General features: G+C 38.8%; 1 protein-coding gene across 1 annotated transcript in view; it reads right to left on the bottom strand.

Annotated features, from left to right (window-relative positions):
- Window positions 1-17805, bottom strand: part of Upp2 (uridine phosphorylase 2) — a 41804-nt gene extending 23999 nt beyond the window's left edge. The window contains exons 1-3 of the mRNA XM_047544478.1: window positions 17573-17805; window positions 7149-7266; window positions 1114-1272 (exon numbers count right to left, since the gene is read on the bottom strand). Coding sequence (XP_047400434.1) covers window positions 1114-1272; window positions 7149-7266; window positions 17573-17634 — 339 coding nt within the window. The 5' untranslated portion in view covers window positions 17635-17805. The remainder of the gene's footprint in view (window positions 1-1113; window positions 1273-7148; window positions 7267-17572) is intronic.
- Window positions 17806-20363: the final 2558 nt, after the last annotated feature.

Genomic DNA, 20363 nt, shown 5'->3' with positions numbered 1-20363 from the left:
CCACGAAAGGACAGTTTTGATCTAAAAGACCAGAAAAGTTAGTAGACAAGATTTGCCAAGATTAGAGGATATTTAACCTCCTTTGAATGAAGATGTTCTATGATTGTTTACTGAATCAACAAGTAAATAACGAATCAATTCTGCCATTCGCGCCTAGAGCAGGTTTCAGGCACTCTTGCCTAAAGGGGAGATCAACTTGGTTGCCCTATTGGCATTAAATACTTCTTCCTTTGTTATCCCAGACTTCTAGCCATGATCACCCACACTGCACCAATGAGTACTCTGAGTGATCTGAGTGATCAGTGGATGTGACTGTCCCTTAGAGCAGACGCACTTCCTACTCAGCTCCTTAGAACTGCCACACTTCTGCAGTACTCTCCCCCTACTTCCTTGCCCACCTACCTGTCCCCTTAGGAGAACTTCAGTGTCCAGATATGTGATGGACTCACCTCTCTGAGGACAGACAAGTCAAGAAGGCAGTCTGGGTGCCCATACACAGTCACCCACCTAAGTACAAGCCACTTAGGGGAAATGTTCTTCATGTCCCCTAAAACTGCAAATCATTCCACTTCTGTTTTGTCTTAAGACACTATATGTGTCCAGATCTGTTAACATATTCTAAATGAGGGGAGAGCAATTCACAGGAGCTTGGTGGAAATGTACCAGCAGCTTTTCAGCAAGTTTATTGTAGTGTGAAACGGCCCTGCTTTAGCAATCCTGAAAATTGGCCCCTGTGCACTGAAAACTCAAAATTTGCAAAGCTGGATAAGGACTAAAGGAGAAAAAAAAAAAAAAAAAAAAAAAAAAAAAAAAAAAAAAAAACACTAGGGAGGGGAGGGTATTAATTAGTTACATAATAGAGGCAGAGAGTGTGTGCTTTGAAGGGTTTTTTTCACCCTTAACTTGAATAACTAAGTGATAACTATAAACTAAAGTGACACTTCATGCTATTCTCTGCCCTGAGGACTTTTTCCAAGAATGAAATGTCATACCTGGACACTTGGCTGATTGCATAAGAAGGCAAAGCAGAGAGGAAAGAACTGTGTACAGAAGGTTCCCGCTTTGTTCCCCAGACTGGGAAGACCAGGTGTCAGGCAACCACTGCACACTTACACTGATGGAGAGCACAGGACCGGTTTTGAACATGCAGTATCTGTCTGTTCCAGCGCAGATGTCTTTAACATCTTCTCCATCTCCCTCCAGTCCCAGCTCCTTGTGCATAAACACTGCAAATGCTTTCATTCTGTTGGGGCTGCCACCGACGCAGACAAACTGTTAATAAAAATAAATACCTGACATAGTAGCTGGGAGAAGAACCAAGGGTCAGTTTTCAACTCTAATGTTTTAAATTTATCATTAAGCTAATTTACTTAAAAGTACGTGTAGATGTCATGGGCTATGCTTATGAATTAGTTAATTTGCATCATTAACCTGTAAAGAAGGCAGTCAGATGCAAAGTTTTATGTACTAAATTAAAGAAAATCAAAGTAAGTGTTGATATTGTTTAAGGAGATATTTCTGGTGTTTTTGTTTAGAGTAACATCAACATGCATGTCAGGTTGATATAAACAACCTAGTGATGAACATTAGCATGATTTATGCTTATTATGTAAGTACAGTCGACATGGAATACAAGTAGTAAAAGAGCAAAAGGAGAACTACCAGTTTTACATGTGTTTTCTGATTTCACATCCCCATTCAGAAGTTTTTATTATAAAATGTACTATGATAACTAAGAGTTTTAAATAAATCATATCAAGGCTTTTCAACTTCTCATTGAGAAGTTATCGTGGAACAAGTTTTCTTCTTATAAAATTGGAATCTTATTGCAGTATTTCATCTACCCTAGTGACTTGGTTCTGTTTTTGTTTTGTTCACCTTTTAACATCTCTGAAATTAGGCAGGTGTTGAAATTAAATGTGTCACATCTAGTAAAATATGCTAACAAAATTGGCAGTCGTTTGTGCCACAGCCTATCAGGGATACATCAGCCTAAGGGATGGGAGCAGTAGATGCTGGAGAGGGGAGCAGAGTGGTTTGCTGGTGGTGTGGATGAATAGCTGGCTGAGCCAGTACCAGGGTCAGCAACAGAGAGGGCTGGCAAAAGCAGACAGGGAGCCAGGAGGAAATAGAGCCCACAGAGGGCGCCAGGCACAAAGTGATCCAGGAACCCTGGGAGGTGCAGTATCAAGAAACTTCAACACAAGGAAGGCAACATGTAAGTCAAGAGCCTACCCTGCGAGGTTAGGTAAACTCAGCTTTGAACCACAGCCCATCACTGATTAAATAACTTGGTCAATGTCACCAGTGTATTCTCTATGTGCTTTAGACCATTATCTCCAAAACAGGAAAACACAGTACCACTCAGAGAGTCTGTCAGGATAAAATGGGATTGCATATGGCAAAGGACATGCACAAATCTGGGCACCTTCTCAGTGTTCCACAAATGCTTACTATCATTTTCCATAAATGTAGCAATTTCCTGGTCCTCCTTTTGAGCTTGCTTATTGTTCCTGTATTGCAGGGTTTAGTACAAATGAAGCTGCTTCAAGTTCTCTAGTAAAGAAAAAGCAGTTGGTGATGTCTGACTGATGTGGGCAGCATTGGGCAGAGGATCAGAAGAAGGGCTAGGGAGATCCGTTGTAGGGATAAAGAAGATCTGTCTAAGGAAATACCTAACTGAGGTTGCGCGCAGTGGGCAGCCCCTTTAGAAACAATTGTCTATAACTATTGGGTGGTCTGATTACATGATGTAATCTGCTTGCATTTAGCAATAATTCCCATGCCACATACACTCATTTTCAATTATAGGTTGTAATTATCCTTTTATTTAAGCCCTCTGCTTCTCATCTACACTTATTATTGTCTTTTCTGTGTCTTCTTAGTAGTTTTTCAGATTGGGCCTTTAGCTCATAATGAACTTCAATGGAAGTCAGCCATCAAGACGGTGTAGCAAATAGGATAAAGTCAGGGTTTAAGTTGGGTTTTCCAATTATTATTGATTATTCATGGATTTTGTCCTCTGTTGGTATGGGTAGTTAAGACTTGGTTCAAGATCTAAGTATAAGAAGACCTATTAAAAACTAAAAATAGCAGAAGAAAATACAGTAGTTTAAAAATAACTTCATTGTGTGGTGCCAGTGAATGTAAATTACAGCTATTCAGATTGACCATAAAAGCAAAACAGATGTTAGAATAGCTTGTGGTTTGAGCTTTTCTTTGAACTGTAGATATTGCTGTAATCAACAGGAATTTCTGAATATTTCTGGAGACATAAAGATGATATGCATAGACAGAAGCAGCTTAGTTCTTGAAGCCTTACTCCTAAATCAGACTTACTAAACATCACCTCTAGACACAATTTTCAGACTGTCTGCTTTAATAAGAAATAAAATATGGCTGAAGACCACCAACAAATATTGACCTCCAGTGATTTATGTTCCAAACAAAATGATTTTGTCCTAGTTTTATCAAAGAAGACAGAAATGCATTGCAAATCATAGGCATTACAAAAATATTTTTTGCCTAATGACTGACAGGACAAACTCACTTTCAAATATTCTCAGTATCTTAATTTTGTCATGTTGTATTAATCTAGTATATAAATGCAGTTTATGTATGCTGTATGTTAACAAAGGAATATAAACACTTTCAAAATGCATATTTCACACTCTTATAAAATGAAGATTTCCCACATTACTTGAAATTTCTAGAGATACAGTGGAGGGTGCCAATTAGTGGTTTTATAAAAGACATTGGTAGAAGACATTGTATATATGGATATTGAGTTTGAAAAATAACTTCTAAGAATCTCCTATCATATTTTTCAATTGTTTGATTCTTTCCAGTGAGTATGGCAGAAACTAACAAGCTAATGACAAAACTGTTTTCCCTTCTTTCTGGGCACACATTTGACTTTGACTTCTTAGACTCTTTTCCAGTTAGGAGAGACCTGAGTTCCAGGTACTAGAATATGAGCAGAAGTAATAGGTGCCACTTCCAGCCCCAGACCATTGAAATCCTATAGGTGATTCTACACATTTACTCCTGCTATCTGCCTGATGTGAGCTGATACCCAGGGAGGCTGCGAGCCACCCCTTGAAGATTACAGAGTAATAGATGAAAGGAGTCTGGGTCCCAGAATCACTAGTTTGAGGAAGGCCATCCCAACAACCAGGAACACCTTAACATGGGTGAGACGTAAACTTAATTGTACCAGGTGAGATTGTGGAGTATCAGATCGTTAAACCTTTACAAATATAGTGAGGATAGGAAAGAAGTAGTAGGGTGATTGTGAGAGTCTTTCAGGTTTAAACTTCATACACCCAGAGTTATCCTTTTCTTTGAGGACAATGTTATTAATAATGATTATCATCTTTGTGAGAACGAGGCTGAGTTTCCAGCTACTGATGGATTATTCTCAGCCAGGATTGCTTCCCTGGGACCTAAGAGACTCAGGAAATTGAACTCAGAATGTTCTCATTTAAAGATAAGAATGTAACTGGTAGAAGGCAAGTTCCTGAGAAAAGCAACTGTGAAAATGAGTCAGACTTTACCTGCTGCTTCTCAAAATTCTAGTTTCAGTTAAATAGCCAGTTTTGATCATTGGAACTGTTACCTGCTCCTCAGTCTCCCCAAAACACACATGCATAAACACACATACATGCTCATGCATGCCTCCTATCCACTAAAATGACCCAATGGATAGAGTTGCTCTCTCAAGGGACAAATCAGATTCTGAATAGAGCATGTCTTTTATCCAAAACAGCATCTACTGAAGGTTCCTCAATCAGGTGGATTGGGAGATGTAAAGTTGAACAGTAGTTCTGACACTGTGAGAATAATTAGTCCGTTAGTTAACTGGAGAAGTGATTCTTGTGCCTGGGATCATGACAGAGATGAGACTTCATTTGCCTGTGTGTACACATGCATGTGAATGTGTGTTTGTCTCCTTATTTTCATGTCTAAAATAAGACTGCTTTTCCCACTGCTTTTCTAGAAACTAACAGAATAGTGCTTTAAAAATATATGGGAAGAACCATTCCTTACTTATGAGAGAAACCTAAGGTTACTCCAGCTCTTTCACTAACCAGTTTTGCTGTGCCTATTACAGACAGATGAATATGTATTAAAAATAACACTCCATGTATGTTTGGACTCCAGTTTCCTTATCTGTACGATGGAGACTATAATTCCCTTGGTTGCTGTGAGCATCGGATGGCATACCTTTTGTATATCTGGGCAGAGTTGGATTCACAGAAGGCACTCCACAAGCAACGGAATATGTGCATGTGGATATATAGATCAGTGTGTCTCAAAAACATACCCAAAGTCTCTTGAGTTTATTAAATAGATGTGTGCCTTCATTTATTAATTATGATGATGCTTCTATTCATCAGTTACCCCCAGATAAGCATCCTGGGACAGTGATTGGGAAGCATAAGCCTTAAACCTACCATTTGAATATCAGGTAAAAATCCAAGGACAGGCTTGATCAATGGCTCTTAAGGCATAAACATCAGAAACAGCCATAGGGAGAGAGGGTACATTGAAAAGATGAAGCAGAAGATGGACAGAGGCCACACAAAGGCTAGGAACAGCAGTATGGAGAAGAATTGGGAAAGGGTGGGTCAGGTCCCTGCCAATAAATCCACCCACACACTCACATCTTGCTTCCTAGCAGAGACAGAGGAAGGAGGCCACCTAGCTCCTAAATAATAATAAGCAGAGTAGGTCTGCACTTTCCCTTCTTTTCTTCCTTCCTTTACACTTTTTCTTTCCCTTCTTCCTCCTCCTCCTTTTCTGCTGCTACCTAACCTCCTCTTCTTCTTACTCCCCTTTCTTCACCTTCCTCCTAATACAATGAATGGACTACTCTGACGTACTGTAACTTAAGAAATCCACCTGGTGTGATGAGCAAGAAGCCTGAAAACAGGACCCGGATGAAGCTGGTCCATAATCTAACTCTAACCTCTTTGACTCCTCTGAACTCAACTTCTTTGGTTTTATAAAGCTAGTTAGTTAACTGCAAAACCTGTCTCAAAGAGCTAATGTAAAGATTTAGTGAGACAGTGGATGTGAAAACTCTTATTTTTATTGCTATAATTTCTAAAATAGTGTAAAACAAGTCAGATGACAACTACAAAATTCTCCACTGGTGGACCATTAAAAGTTCTTTAAAAGCTCATTCCCTTTGACCATTTTTGTAACTCATTCTAAACAGTCCTAAATGTGAAAAAATTCTTAGGGAACAAAATAGCCATTTAGATCCTGTTTATAATGAAAAATAACATAGAAGTTGATAAAAAGTTATGTAATTTGTGGCACAGCCACTTCACCTCCATGAACAATGTGTTTCAAAGAAAATGTAATAAGGTAAAATATTATTAACAAAATTAAATGAAAAATGTAGGATGCAAGGTTATGTCATTACAACTATTTTAAAATATACTCATTACAAAGGATTGGAAGAAAAGAAAATTGGTTGATGGTGTCTATGTTGAGAGGTAGGACTATGAGATCATTTTTTAAAAGTCATTATTCTTTTTTACATTTTCTAATTTAAAATACTGAACATGAATTGCTTTTATAATTAAAATATACTTAAGGTAAAACAAATACTTCAGAAATAATTTTTTTCTGGCAGCAGTACATGAAAATTTTTATTATGAAATAATAAAAATCTTAATAATATAAAATATTGAGTAATGGTTATTTTCATTAAGTGGAGTAATACAGTGCTGTTAGTTTTTTTTTTTTTAGTTCCTTTTCATTTTAATAAAATGAGAATTAGTGAGGTTCACCAATAAATGTAGACATTAAGTACCGAACTGGATCTTTTAAAACATAATGAATTCAAAACACCCAACAGTATTATCAATAAAACTATATTTATCTCCAGAGAACAGAGCAGCCAAACAGTCATGTTTTCATTAGATTGGGTTTGGAAACCTTTATGCCTTATTTGGGTGGAAATTATTATTCATGATGTTCACATTCTAAACTGTTTCAGAGAAACAGCTTTGGTTCCTATTGGGACCTCTGACATTTCTCTAGCCGGGGGTGGGGCAGGTAAAGTTCATTTTGGTAAAGCAACAGAAATTAGCAGAGGAAACTCATTTTTTTTCTAGAGTTAGAAATATGTTTACCTTTATATCCCCAAACATTGCTGGTAGATTGTGTGTTTTTGTTCCTAAATCCAGATGATAGAGAATGTCTTCATCCATAGAATCCAGATAAGGATTCTTAACATGAACAAATCTTTTTCTGGAAGAAAAAAAAAGAAGCACATATATACAAAGAGAATGTAAAAGAATTTGGCAAGAAAGCACACAAGAAAGGAAGGATCCCAGACTATACCTATGATTGCCACTAGCCCAAATGCTGGACACAGACCTCTTTTTATAATGAAAAGTGGTATAATAATGGTAATAAAAATGGCTAATATTTGCCTTACATTTACTATGTACCAGGCATAGAATTAAGTATTAAAATTGTACAATGGCATGAAGATTGCCTATAATAGATGAGTTAACTCATCTAATCTCATAACTACTCTGTAGGTGAGTGAATTAGTAATTGGATTTACAAATGAAGAAGCCCAGATTTACAGATGATGAGATGTTTGTGGAAGGTGACTCTGCTCCATTCACTCTAGCCCTCTGGGTCTCCTTTCTTTCTGGGGCAGGAGGGCTGTGACACAGAAGCTATTGGGTTCTTGGAGTCAGATTGCCTGGGTCCCAGTACCAACTCAACCTTGAACATACTAATTATGTAACCTTGGGTGAGTTATCTTTGTTCTTTCATTTCCTCATCCGTGAAATGGGTAGTGAAAATTACTGCTTTGTAAGCTTAATGTGAGCCCCAAATTAAATATTTGTAACACAGCTGACAGGCATGAACGTAGCTGTCACTTCTCACCTTGAGAACCTAAAAGGTAGCAGCTTTAGTGAGAACGATCAGAAAAAGTGTGGCAAAGAATGCTGTGTGTTCATCAAACTCCAATTCTTTTTCCTTCTGGATACATTGTGTTTCCTTTCCAGTAAGATAAGGTCACCAGACTGTTCTGGTCATGGGAATGTGTGTGGATGTGACTTCCCTACTTCCAGGCCTGGCTCTAGAGGAAGTCCTGAGTCTCTCAATGGCCAAGTGGAATCTCCAAGGCCTCTTTACTCCATCAACCTGTTTTTTTTGTTGTTGTTGTTTTTTTGTTTTTTTTGTTTTTTTTTTTCCATTTTATTTATTCATTGGTGCTGGGGATTGAACCCAGGGCCTTGGGCATGCTAGGCAAGGTCCCCACCACTGAGCTACATCCCCACCTGTTACCCCATCAACCTGTTTTGGATTAAGTAAGAAGCTACTGATCTTCAAGCAGCATTAACCTGCCTGACCCATGACAGGTTATTAATTTTGGTCAATGTACTTTGCTTATTAGACAATTTAGGTGAAAAATAAATGTAGCAGGATGATGGGTGGAAGCAGAGATGAACAAGCTCCTGGGGAGAGTGAATATAGATGGGCAAAGAAAGAATGCCTGGGCTCTGGAGAAACAGGACTGAGAAAGGAATATTCAAGATAAAGCATGAAGAAATAGGAGTGGAAGGGTTGGGGAGATAGCTCAGTTGGTAAAGTGCTTGCCTTGCAAGCACAGGGTCCTGGGTTCGATCCCCAGCACAGCAAAAAAAAAAAAAAAAAAAAAAAAAAGGACTGAAAAAGTGAAATATAGAGCTTTAATAAACACTTGAAACCAAAAGAGATAAAACTATTGCAGTAAGGTAAATGAAACCTAGAAACAAGGTAAGATAAGAAGAAGAACATTTCAACGTAGAAATTTGATTTGTCCAGTAGCATTTTCCCAAAGGACACCAAAAGAGAGTATGAGAGAGCCATTGGGAAGGCAAGCTTGCTGAAATAGAAGGACCACTGCTGGAAGTCCTGGTGTCCACCAATCATCCCACTGCCCGGTGTGGCTCAGTGGCTGCTTATTCACTCCCACTACTCCTGGGTGTGAGCCCCAGCCTCAGCCTGACCCACACCATCCTTCCTAGCCATGCTGTGGCTGCCAGTCCCCTGCTCCTTCCCTGTGCCCGAGTACCACATTCCACGTGGGCCAGTAACCCGTGCTCCCACAGGCATCTTTCCATCTTCCCTAATGAGGGGACGATCCTCACTGCTGTATCTCTAACCTCTGTACACTTCGCCTCCTTCTCAACCTTCCATAGGGTTTGTGTATGTCTGGGTCTGAGCACATTTAGGTGTGGAATCTGTGAATCTTGTAGCCTGTTTCAGCTCCATAGAGCAGTAATTCTTAAAGTTCAGCATGCCTGAAAATCACCTTTCAGAAATCCATAGTCATACATTTGGGATGTACGTGTCATTTCCAACGAGCTCCTCCTTGGCACTTGTGTTCCTGGTCTGCAGGACACACCCTCAGTATCACTGTCATTGAGGACCCCATTGACCATGCTGAGGACATCCCCTCCTTTCCATCCAAGGCCACTCCCCAACACAGAAGTCCTTCCCCATCACACCAATCTTTCTTCTCTTGTGTGGTAAAAACCATAGACTGCCAGACAGTAGCTGCTGCTATGCTCTGACTCCAAGAGCCCAATCTAATTCATACTTACAAAGCACATTCTCCGGTCTTTAGTTATTTTGGTAATAATTATATACCACTCTAATTATCTATGATAACAAATTATCTACCCCATATCAAGACATCTTTGCCAGGAATCAACTGAGACGTCTTTGGTTTTACCTCCCATTTCTCTCCAAATACTTTAAAACTACCTGAACAAGTCTCACAACTTTACACATCTTCAGTGACTCTTACCCTGACTGTACATTAAAATCACCTAGGAGATTTTTAAAAATCACTGCTCACAAGGCTCAAATTAGTTTAGATTATCTGAAGATATTTTTAAATCTTGCCAGATGATGTGACATAGCCAAAGTTAAGACTCGTACTGTAAGTCTTTGTTCCTGAAACATTCCATTCCCTTACCTTCCTTTTTTTTTTTTTAATGGTAGAAACAAACTATTTTTTTTTGAGTTTTTGTCTATTCGCTTTATTTTATTTTTTAATTATTTTTAAATTTTTTACAGACTACATTTTGATTCATTGTACACAAATGGGGTACATCATTTTGTTTCCATGGTTGTGCACGATGTAGATGCATAACATTTTCACTTATCAAAATACTAATCATTCTTCAAGCCCAATTGAAATATCATTTCTTCCATGAAGGCTTTTCTAAGTATCTTCCCTTCCCAATCAATAGTATTTTACTCCCTCACTGTACTGCTAAAGCTTTTGTTTATTCTAATGCTGTTAGATAGCATTTCACATTGTAATATAATTAATTTTTTGTCTCCCCAGATTGTAAATTCCTTGATACAAGCAGTCTTATATGTCTTTCTTTAATTCCCTAGTCTTAACAAATCATATTTGTGAATTTAAATTTAACTGTTCAGGAAGTGGAACCAAATACTATTAATTCTCTCCTCAAAAAAAAGTAACAGATTCCTAATTAGTTAGCGGGCATTCCTTGTTTGAAAAATGAAGTATTCCAAGATAATGCTAGACTTTACTATTTCAGGACAAGCCTCTAATCTCAAAGCAGGACACCTCCTTTCTTCTCTTGTGAGAGGCAAGAGGACATTTATCCAGTCCCTCATCAAGCTCAGTGTGGTCCACGAAGCAACAGGAGTGACCTGGCCCAAGAAGCTTGTGAGAAATGCAAAAGCTCAGATTCTACCCTAGACCTACTCAATCAAAATCTGCATTTTAACAACTCTAGTAATTCACAGGCACATGGAAGCTTGAGAAACTCTGCCATCCACACTCTCTTCCAAATTCCACTACACTTTCTATTTTACTCTGCCAAAACTATTTTCATGATCTGGAGATTTTCTTTCGGATTCCCAAATGAATCTAGAAATCATTACTCGCATTCATCTACCCTAGTGCTTCTAAATTTTAGTTGCTATCAGAATCACCAGGCTTGAGTTTAAAGAATACTGACCTCTGAACCCCATCTTTAACATTTTTGATTCAGTTGGTCCAGGAGACCTGGGCTTCTATGTTTTAAAAGATCCATGATCTACTGCATATTTTCTGTCTTCAAGAAGAAATTCTCAAACCTCAAAACAGCTATTAATAATATTCTCTTATATTAATTATAATGCTCTTGTTCATTCACTTAGATATTCTTTTAATTTCTTTGATGATTGTTCCCAATATCTAATTCTAAGGAAAGAACCAAATGAAGGAAACAGAGAGGGGAGGCAGCTCAACAGTAACACAGGCTTATTTGGGACAAACCCATGGAGAGGGGCCCAGTGGAGACTGAGACCCCTCCTCCATTTACAGCCTGGTGTAGATAGAATGAGGAATGAAGGTTTTGGGGTTCAGGTCAGGTGGAATCAGAGGACACTAGTTCCAAGATGAAGGATGTGTTTCAAAATGATGTTGCCTATGTCAAGTTCTTCCTAACACTAATGATTCCTCAATCAAAAAATTTGGTGGCAGGTGAGGCAGGGGTTGGGGAGTCCTATGAAAGATATATTTTTTTGTCCCAATTGCTCATGGAAAAGTACTTCTAAGATGATCATTTACTCTATTAGCAACAAAAGGAAAGACTTGTTGGTTCTATGATGTCTTTTGTTTGCAGGTGAATTTTAGGATTGTTTATTATATTTCAGTGAAAAGTGACATTGAAATTTTGATAGGAATTGTATTGAATCTATAGCTCACTTTGGGTAGTATGGACATTTCAACAATATTAATTCTTCCAAACCACAAACGTGGGCTGTCTCCCCATGTATTTATGTCTTCTTCAATTTCTTTCTTTGAGATTGTTTTCAATGTACAGATCTTTCACATTCTTGGTTAAATTTACTCCTAAGTAGTTTATTCTTTTTGATAATATCATAAATAGGATCATTTTATCTATTTGGTTTTCAGAGAGCTCTTTAGTGTATAGAAGCATTGGTGACTTTGTTAGGTAGCCACTCAGTCATGAACGGGTGATCAGGGAAAGGACAATGGAGGGTAACTGAAAACCACAGAGAGTCTATCTGACAGACAAGCCTGGAAGATGGAGGTTTGGTATATTAAAACCTTCCCAGCCATAATTTCATCCTCCTGAGGAAAAAACTGTTTCAAGATCATGTCACACCCTACCAGGTGACCTGGACAACTTTCAATCACCCTGCTCACTGGAACATCAAGACCCTCACAAGAAAGCTTGCTGAGAGGTACTCAAACAGGTTAAGGGAACAGAATATGGAGGCAAAACCAGGGGTCTCAATTTCCTTAAAATTCCCAACTCTGAGCACCACAACGTCCTCTCTTGGAGGTGATCCACCTAGTTTCTGTGCTGTCAGCTAAAAGTCAAGAGGTGGACCTGGGCAAGACTCTGAAAACTTCTCTGGGACCCCCAATAAAACTGGAGAGCAAGAAAGTCTTGCTGTTCCTCTCCTGAGAGGAGTCACTCCCCCTCTTTACAGTGTCCCCTTTCCCCCTTTCCTATCCCTCCCAATAAACTCATGCCTGTTACTCTGAACAACATGCCTAAAACCTTGCTGACCTGATCTCAAGAAGCAGGGTTTGAAGAGGGATCTTCCTGCCACCTCAGCTTCATGGCAGGTCTCTACCCTATAATAATGTTTGTACGTTGATTTTGTGACCTACAACTTCACTGAATTTGCTTTTCAGTTCTTGGTCTAGGCAATAATTTTTTTAAACAGGACTCCAGAAAAACAGGCAATAAGGTAAAAAATAGACAAATGAAACTATATCAAACTAAAAATCTCCTGCATAGCAAAGGAAACAATTGCCGAAGAGACAATCCAGGTGTTGGGAAGAAATTGATAACTACATATGTGATAAGGATTTAATATCCAAAATGTATAAGGAACTCAACTCAATATTAATAAAACTAGTAACCTAATTTAAAAATGGACAAATGTTCTAAACAGACATTTCCCAAAGAGATACAAATGGCCAATAGGTACATTAAAAAATTGTCAACACCACTAATCATCAGGGAAATAGTCAAATCTCAGCAAGATAGTACTTCGCACGTGTTAGAATTCTATCTTCAAAAAGAGAAATGAAAACAAGTGTTGGAAAGGATGTGGAGAAAAGGGAACCCTCACACACTGCTGGTGGGAATGTAAATTAGTATAGTCATTGTGGAAAGCAGTATGGGGGAGGGGATCCTCATAAAACTAAAAATAGAACTGTCATATGATCCAGCAATCACACTGCTGAGTGTATGTCCAGAGAAAATGAAATTAATATGTCAAAGAGATATCTGTACTCTCACGTTCATTTCAGCATTGTTTGCAACCACCAAGTTACAGAATCTTCCTAAATGCTCTTCAGTGGATGCTTAGATAAAGAAAATCTGGTACATACACACATACCACAAAGACTAGTCAGCCTTTAAGAAGGAGGGAATTCTGTCATTTGTGACAACAGGAATGGAAATGGAAGACAGACCCAGGAAAACGAATACCATATGACCTCTCTTATATGTGGAATCTAAAAACATTGAACTCATAGAAATAGAGAGGAAAATGATGGTTACCAGAGACTGAAAGGTAGGGAGAGGGATGGGAAAAGGAAAGATATTGATCCATGGGAACAAAGTCTCAGATCGGTGTAATAAGTTTTAGTGATCTACTGCACTGCATGGTAACCAGAGTTCATAATAATGTATATATTAAAATTGCTTTTAAAATAAACCTTAGACGATGGAAAGACCTCCCATGGTCCTGGATAGGTAGAATTAATATTGTCAAGATGGCCATACTACCAAAGCATTTTACAAATTGAATGCAATTCTTGTTAAAATCCCAATGACATTCTTCATAGAACTAGAAAAAACAATCGTGAAATTCATTTGGGAAAATAAGAGACCTAGAATAACCAAAGCAATTCTTACCAAGAAGAGTGAAGCAGGAGGCATCATAATACCAGACCTTAAACCTTAAACTATACTACAGAGCAATAGTAACAAAAACAGTATGGTATCAGCACCAAAACAGACATGTAGACCAATGGTACAGAATAGAAGACACAGAGATGAACTCACATAGATACAGTTATATCATACCAGACAAAGGCATCAACAACATTCACTGGAGAAAAGATAGCCTATTCAACAAATGGTGCTGGGAAAATTGGAAAGCCACATGTGATGAAATGAAATTAAACCCCTATCCCTCACCCTGCATGAATTTCAAATCAAAGCGGATCAAAGACTTAGGCACTAGTGATCTTGCGCCTAATAGAAGAAAAAGTCTGCCCAACTCTTCACCATGTTGACCTAGGATCTGACTTCCTTAACAAGACTCCTAAAACACAAGAAGTTAAATCAAGAATCAATAAATGGAATGATATAAAACTAAAAAGCTTCTTCTCAGCAAAGGAAACAATCAATAACATGAAGAGAGGGCCTACAGAATGGGAGAAAATCTTTACCACACACTCCTCAGATAGAGCACTAATCTCCAGGATATAAAAAGAACTCAAAAATACCAAAAAAACCCCAAATAACTCAATCAATAAATGGGCTAAGGAACTGACACTTCACAGAAGAAGAAATACAAAAGGTCAAAACATATATGAAAAAAAGTTCAACATCTGTAGCAGAGAAATGCAAATCAAAACTACTGTAAGATTTCATCTCACTCTAGCAAGAATGGCAATTATCAAGAATAAATGCAACAATAAATGTTGGTGAGCATGTAGGAAAAAGTTACACTCATTGCAAATTGGTGAAACAGTTATGGAAAGTGGTATGGAGATTCCTCAGAAAACTTGGAATGGAACCACCATTTGACCCAGCTATCCCACTTCTCAGTTTATACCCAAAGTACTAAATATCAGTGAAACAGTCACATCAATATTTATAGCACCTCAAATCAATTGTTTATAGCAACTCAACTCATAATAGATAAACTGTAGAACCAACCTACGTGTCCCTCAACAGATGAGTGGATAAATAAAATGTGGTATATGTACACAATGGAATATTACTCAGCCCTAAAGAAGAATGAAATTGTGGCATTTGCAGGTAAATGGATGGAGCTGGAGAATATCATGATAAGCAAAAGAAGTCCATCCCAAAGTACTAAAGGCTGAATGTTTTCTCTTATATGCAGATGCTAATTCACAATAAGTGGGGGCTAGGGAAGAACAGAGTTACTTTGGATCAGGTAGAGGGAAGTGAAGGGAGGGGAGTGGGTATGGGGTTAGGAAGAATAGCAGAATGAATCAGACAGTATTACCCTATGTACGTATATAGCTACATGATTGGTTGGATTCTACATCATGTAAAACCAGAAGAATGAGAAATTATACTTCATCTATGTATGATGTATCAAAGTGCATTCTACTGTCATATATAACTAATTAGAACAAATAAAAGATAGAATTTTAGCATTCTCACTGCAAAAAAGCAATTAGAAGTTGGTAAGGTGATAAATACATTAACTAACTTGATGAATATGCTAACTAACTTGATTGAGTTTTTCTACAACATACACATAGATCAAAACTTCATGGAACTGGGGTTGTGGCTCAGTGTTAGAGCACTTGCCTAGCTTGTGTGAGGCACTGAGTTTGATCCTCAGCACCATATAAAAAATAAATAAAATTAAGGCATTGTGTCCATCTACAACTAAAACAAAAATTTTTAAAAACTTCACACTGAACCTCATAAATGTATACAATTATTTTTTGTTAATTAAAAATAAATTTAAAAACATTTGTAAAAGAAAGACTTGTTTGGGATTTCATGTCAAAAGCAACCCAGTATGAATCTGGCTCTTGCTCTACTTTAATATATATAATTGTTACCAAGTACACTTGTATGTACTATTTCCTTTTCAATTTTTTTCTTTCTTTACTTCCTTTTTTTGTTGTTTTTGTTGTCGATGTCATTGTCACGCATGAAATTAGAAAACCATGACAAGCACACAGCACGGTCAGTATTAAATATTGTTCACCAAAGAAAAATGCTAGCTGGGAAAAAATTTTCCCTTTTCTGTTACCTTCGTCTTCACAATTTTTCCTTTTCTCTCTCTTCCCTGGGGAAACGAAGATGGCAGGAGTTGCTGTTTGGGCTGGGTAAGGAGAGCGTTTTCTGAAATGCTGACAGGATAGCAAGACATTGCACACAACTCTCAGCAAATCAGGAGGAACTTGCAAAAATTCCTTAAGCCTCATGAAGATGAATGCTCTATTATGTTCTGTTAACCTGGGGCAGAAATTGGAGCTAAATTTGCAGGCGGCTTTGGCAGATTTATGTCTACCCTTGAGATGAATAACATCTATGGTATTTTAGAGGTGAATTCTATGTAAAGTCCATCACAAAGCACATGAAATCACTTCATAATGTGCTGCCACACAGTTAAATCACCCTTAGGCACCAGGAGGCCCCTTTAATTATTTCTCAGATACAGCCATGGTCCTGGAATTAAAGGCTGAATTCCACAGTGAATTCTAGGCAGAACTTTGAACTTTTTCACTCCTAAATATTTTCTGTAACTTCTTTCGCCCCACTTTCTCTTTCTTTTTCCTCTCTCTCTCTCTCTCTCTCTCTCTCTCTCTCTCTCTCTCTCCCTCCATGTATACCTACCATTCTGGTATTCAGAAGGATATGGCTTTTGCACGGGTAAGAAAAACATTAGAATGAAAATTTCAAGTAAAAGAGAAGACACAATGATTTAGAATTATCCTCTAATATTCACATGTGAGCTGGGCCCTGTGCCATAGGCCGGTAATCCCAGCAAGTCAGAAGGCTGAACCAGGATGAACAGCAACCTGCCTCAAAAAATAGAAAGGGCTGGGGCTGTAGCTCAGTGGTAAAGCACCCCTGGGTTCAATCCCAGTACCATCAATCCCTCAATCATATGTGAGCATACGTGGACACCCCAAGTCTTGGCAACAGGAGGAAGCATCTACTCTTACTGCCACTGTGATGGCAGAGGTTAAAGAATCTGCCCATGGGGAAGAAGTGAGAAGGTTACAAAAATTTCATTTGCTTAGCAGTTCTTGCTTTCCCTCCAAAATGCTTCCTTTAAGTTTCTTGGTGAGTCTTAGAAACATAACTGCAGTATCCCAGTCAAAGCCACTGCCTGGTTTCAAGACCCAGATGCTACACTGGAGAGTTTTTGAGAGCAGTGACTGCCTATGACAGCATGTACTTATGCTTTTCACGTAGAACCTGCGTTTCTCTATTCATCTAGACCAAAATTTCCCAAGGCAACTTTTGGGGTTCTGTCGTTTTGTACCCTCCTCCTAGCATTTCTCACTGTCGCCCCGCTTCTTAATGAACCAATTGCTCCCACCTCCCAACCAAGAACCAAGGAATGAAAATGTTATTGGGAGGAACATTTGCATTGTTTTTATTTAGATTTATATTATAAGCTGTATTCCAACTACATACTGCCTAAACTTAAGAAACATGTAACTATAGAAGTCATCATCTGAGCATTTAATATAAAATAGAAGGAATGTCCCTCTGCTCAAAATAAGTAAAAAATAGAAATTACTTACCCATTGTATGTATTCCTGTCAGGTCTCATGGATCTATTGGAAGCAGGTAAAATGGAAGCCATGCTTTGTATTATATGGATATCAGGAAAGAAAGAATAAGATTTGGTATTAAATTATAGATCTAATCATAACTGTTCAGCTCCAAGTAAGGATGACATCTTTCCTTAAAACTTATGTTTCTTCTGAAATTGTTGATGGAATTCTTCCCTTAGAATTTTAAACTCTCTTACCAATTCAAAAATACCCTCCCTGACATGGCCTTTTATACTATAGTCCATTTCTTAGAACATCACTTCCCCATGGAGATAGGCTCCCTTCGAAGGTGTGGTATCTGGTTAGTTTGTTAACTATTGACCAGAGCACCTTTCCATTACATCTGACCTCGGTCTCAACACAGGTTTGGGTCTGGAGTGGTACATGGAATTGTTTACTTTGAGATAACTGTATATAGATACAAGTCCTCTTTCAGTTTTCCTGAAAACCCTACCAGATTATCTCAAAAATGTGTCCAGTACATGTGAGAACTTCCAGTCCTCAAACATTTCATTTTCCCATCCCCAGCCCACCCCTTGCCAGTGTGTTATCATTCACACTGTCATCAGAAGGTAAGGAAAACATCCAAAGTCAGGACCTCAGGATCTCCCTTTATCTGAACTTTGCCCATTCAAGTTCACACAGACGTTCTGACAACTAAACAAAACTTGTTTCACAGTTCCTCCTCATTTAATTAAATCCTAGGTCGCCTCTAAAATCCACTAAAACATCTCTCTTTCAATCTAGGCAAATAACAAATGATAGCTTAATATTTTCAGAAAAGAGAGTCTCTGTTAAGAAACCTATGCATTCACTACCTCTGCCGATGCTTCTCGTTTTTCCTGGGTTGAGGGAATCCAGAAGGCTGTAGAAGAACTTCGTCCTGATGTTGTTTTCTCTTGGCTCCCATGGCTGTCAGCTAAAGTTCTATGCTGGTAAGAGCTTCAAGAACACTGGTCTCCTGACTTTCAAACAAGTCAAAACCTAAAATGTTTATAAATGCCAACTAGAAGTAGGTATGAGGCATTTCATAATGTGCATGGATTTCTCTTGAAGAATGCCCACAGCAGCCAGGAGCCAAATGCTTGTACTTTAACTGGGGTCTCCCGTCATACGTTGCTCCACTTCCTGGTGACAGTCCTTCTCAGCAAACTCCTCCAGTTCCAGGGTGGCCTATTTCAGTCCATCTTGGTTAGTCGACAAAGTTTTCAGAATGGGAAGGAAAGAGAATAGGGAGGTCTATGTTGAGGAATAGGGAATGTAGCCTAAATCTTGCCACAGCCACTACCAAACAGACATTTTTAATTTTGCCCTGGACTTCCAAAAATCCCTAAGGAAACTGATCCTGGACAAGGTAACAACAACTTCAAGACAAAAGAAGCCTGAATGTGTGTCTTGCCTCTGTGGCCCAGACGTGGTTCTTGTTTGTCATTTATGATAATACGTGTCTCTTACTTCAGGATCACCTCTAGCTGGTCTATCTGCTGCTCTTTCCCAACCATCACTGGCAATTTTGAGTCCTGTGCTCACTGACTACCATGGGGACCCGGACACTTTTCTTTGTATTTCATGCCACATCTCTCCATTTATTTTTAGGGCAATGAGGAGGACCACCAAATTCCAATCTGGCATTTTACCTCTGCCTCTGACAGGTGAAAATGTTAGATAATTAGGTAAGTGTTAAGCAATTAATTACCCCAATGAATTAATTAGACTAATTAACACATCTGTTTCCAGTGCAGAGTCTGTCAGCAAATAACCTTGGTCACAGACAATGCCAGGTAATGCCGGCTAAGATGTGTGGACTGTCCTGGACCTGAAAGTGGTCATCGTTTGAAAGAAGTTCAGAACAGTCTTGCAGAGTCTATGAAAGTAGAGTATTAATGTATTCTCTTTACTTCATCTTTTTTTTAGAGAGAGAGAGTCTAAGTTGCTGAGGCTGGCCTCAAATGTGCAGTGCTGCCTCATCCTTTAGCTGGGATTACAGGTGTGTGCCAATGCACCCAGTTCAGTTTCCAATCTTCTAAAGATTCAAGCTTATTCTTGTGGCATTTAGTTTCTTGACAATTTTTTTTAATTGACTGTACTGCAAAAGGCCAGTCACCCCAATGGGAATGGTGAAAGATTTTGTTTTCAGAAAGCATGTACGGTAGAGTGCACAAGGCCAAAGCAGGTCCAGCCTCTGGATATTTCGCAAACAATCAACTCTGCCAGCAGAGGCCCATGACTCCAAACAGCCCTGTGATCAGAAGGGTTCAGCTCCATGTGACCCATGCTCAGCCGTATCTGGCCTGTGAAGAAACACCTCACTTGTCACCACTTTCGTCCACAGTGCTGACATTTCCGTATTCTTGCTCCCATGACAATTTTCTTCTGACTTAATTCCACCTCCGACTCCCTGATGTTGGAGTCCTGGTGTGCACCTGGATGGCACTAGGTTTGTCCCCAGGTGGCATGATTTCTGCTGAGTCCATGAGACTTATACACATGGACTTAGTACCAAACCCACCCCCTAAAACAGTGCTCCTACCACTCTGGGGAGGGGCAGAGCTAGGAATTTGGACCTCCCAGAACATTCCTATAAGGGCGTGGGCATCTGCCTTGTGCCAGGCGCTGTGCTAAACCTGGAGAGAGGATGGTATGGATGGTGTCTGTCCTAAAGGAATTTACACTCTAATAAGGAAGAGAGAATAAAGAATATGGCAGGTCCTGTGAACTCTTATAGCCACCAAAGCAAGACTGGGGATTCAAGAGTCTT

Source organism: Sciurus carolinensis, chromosome 3, assembly GCF_902686445.1.
Source record: "Sciurus carolinensis chromosome 3, mSciCar1.2, whole genome shotgun sequence".
Classification (NCBI taxonomy): domain Eukaryota; kingdom Metazoa; phylum Chordata; class Mammalia; order Rodentia; family Sciuridae; genus Sciurus; species Sciurus carolinensis.
The sequence above is the reverse complement of the archived record's forward strand: the minus strand, read 5'-3'. Positions and strand labels throughout refer to the sequence as shown.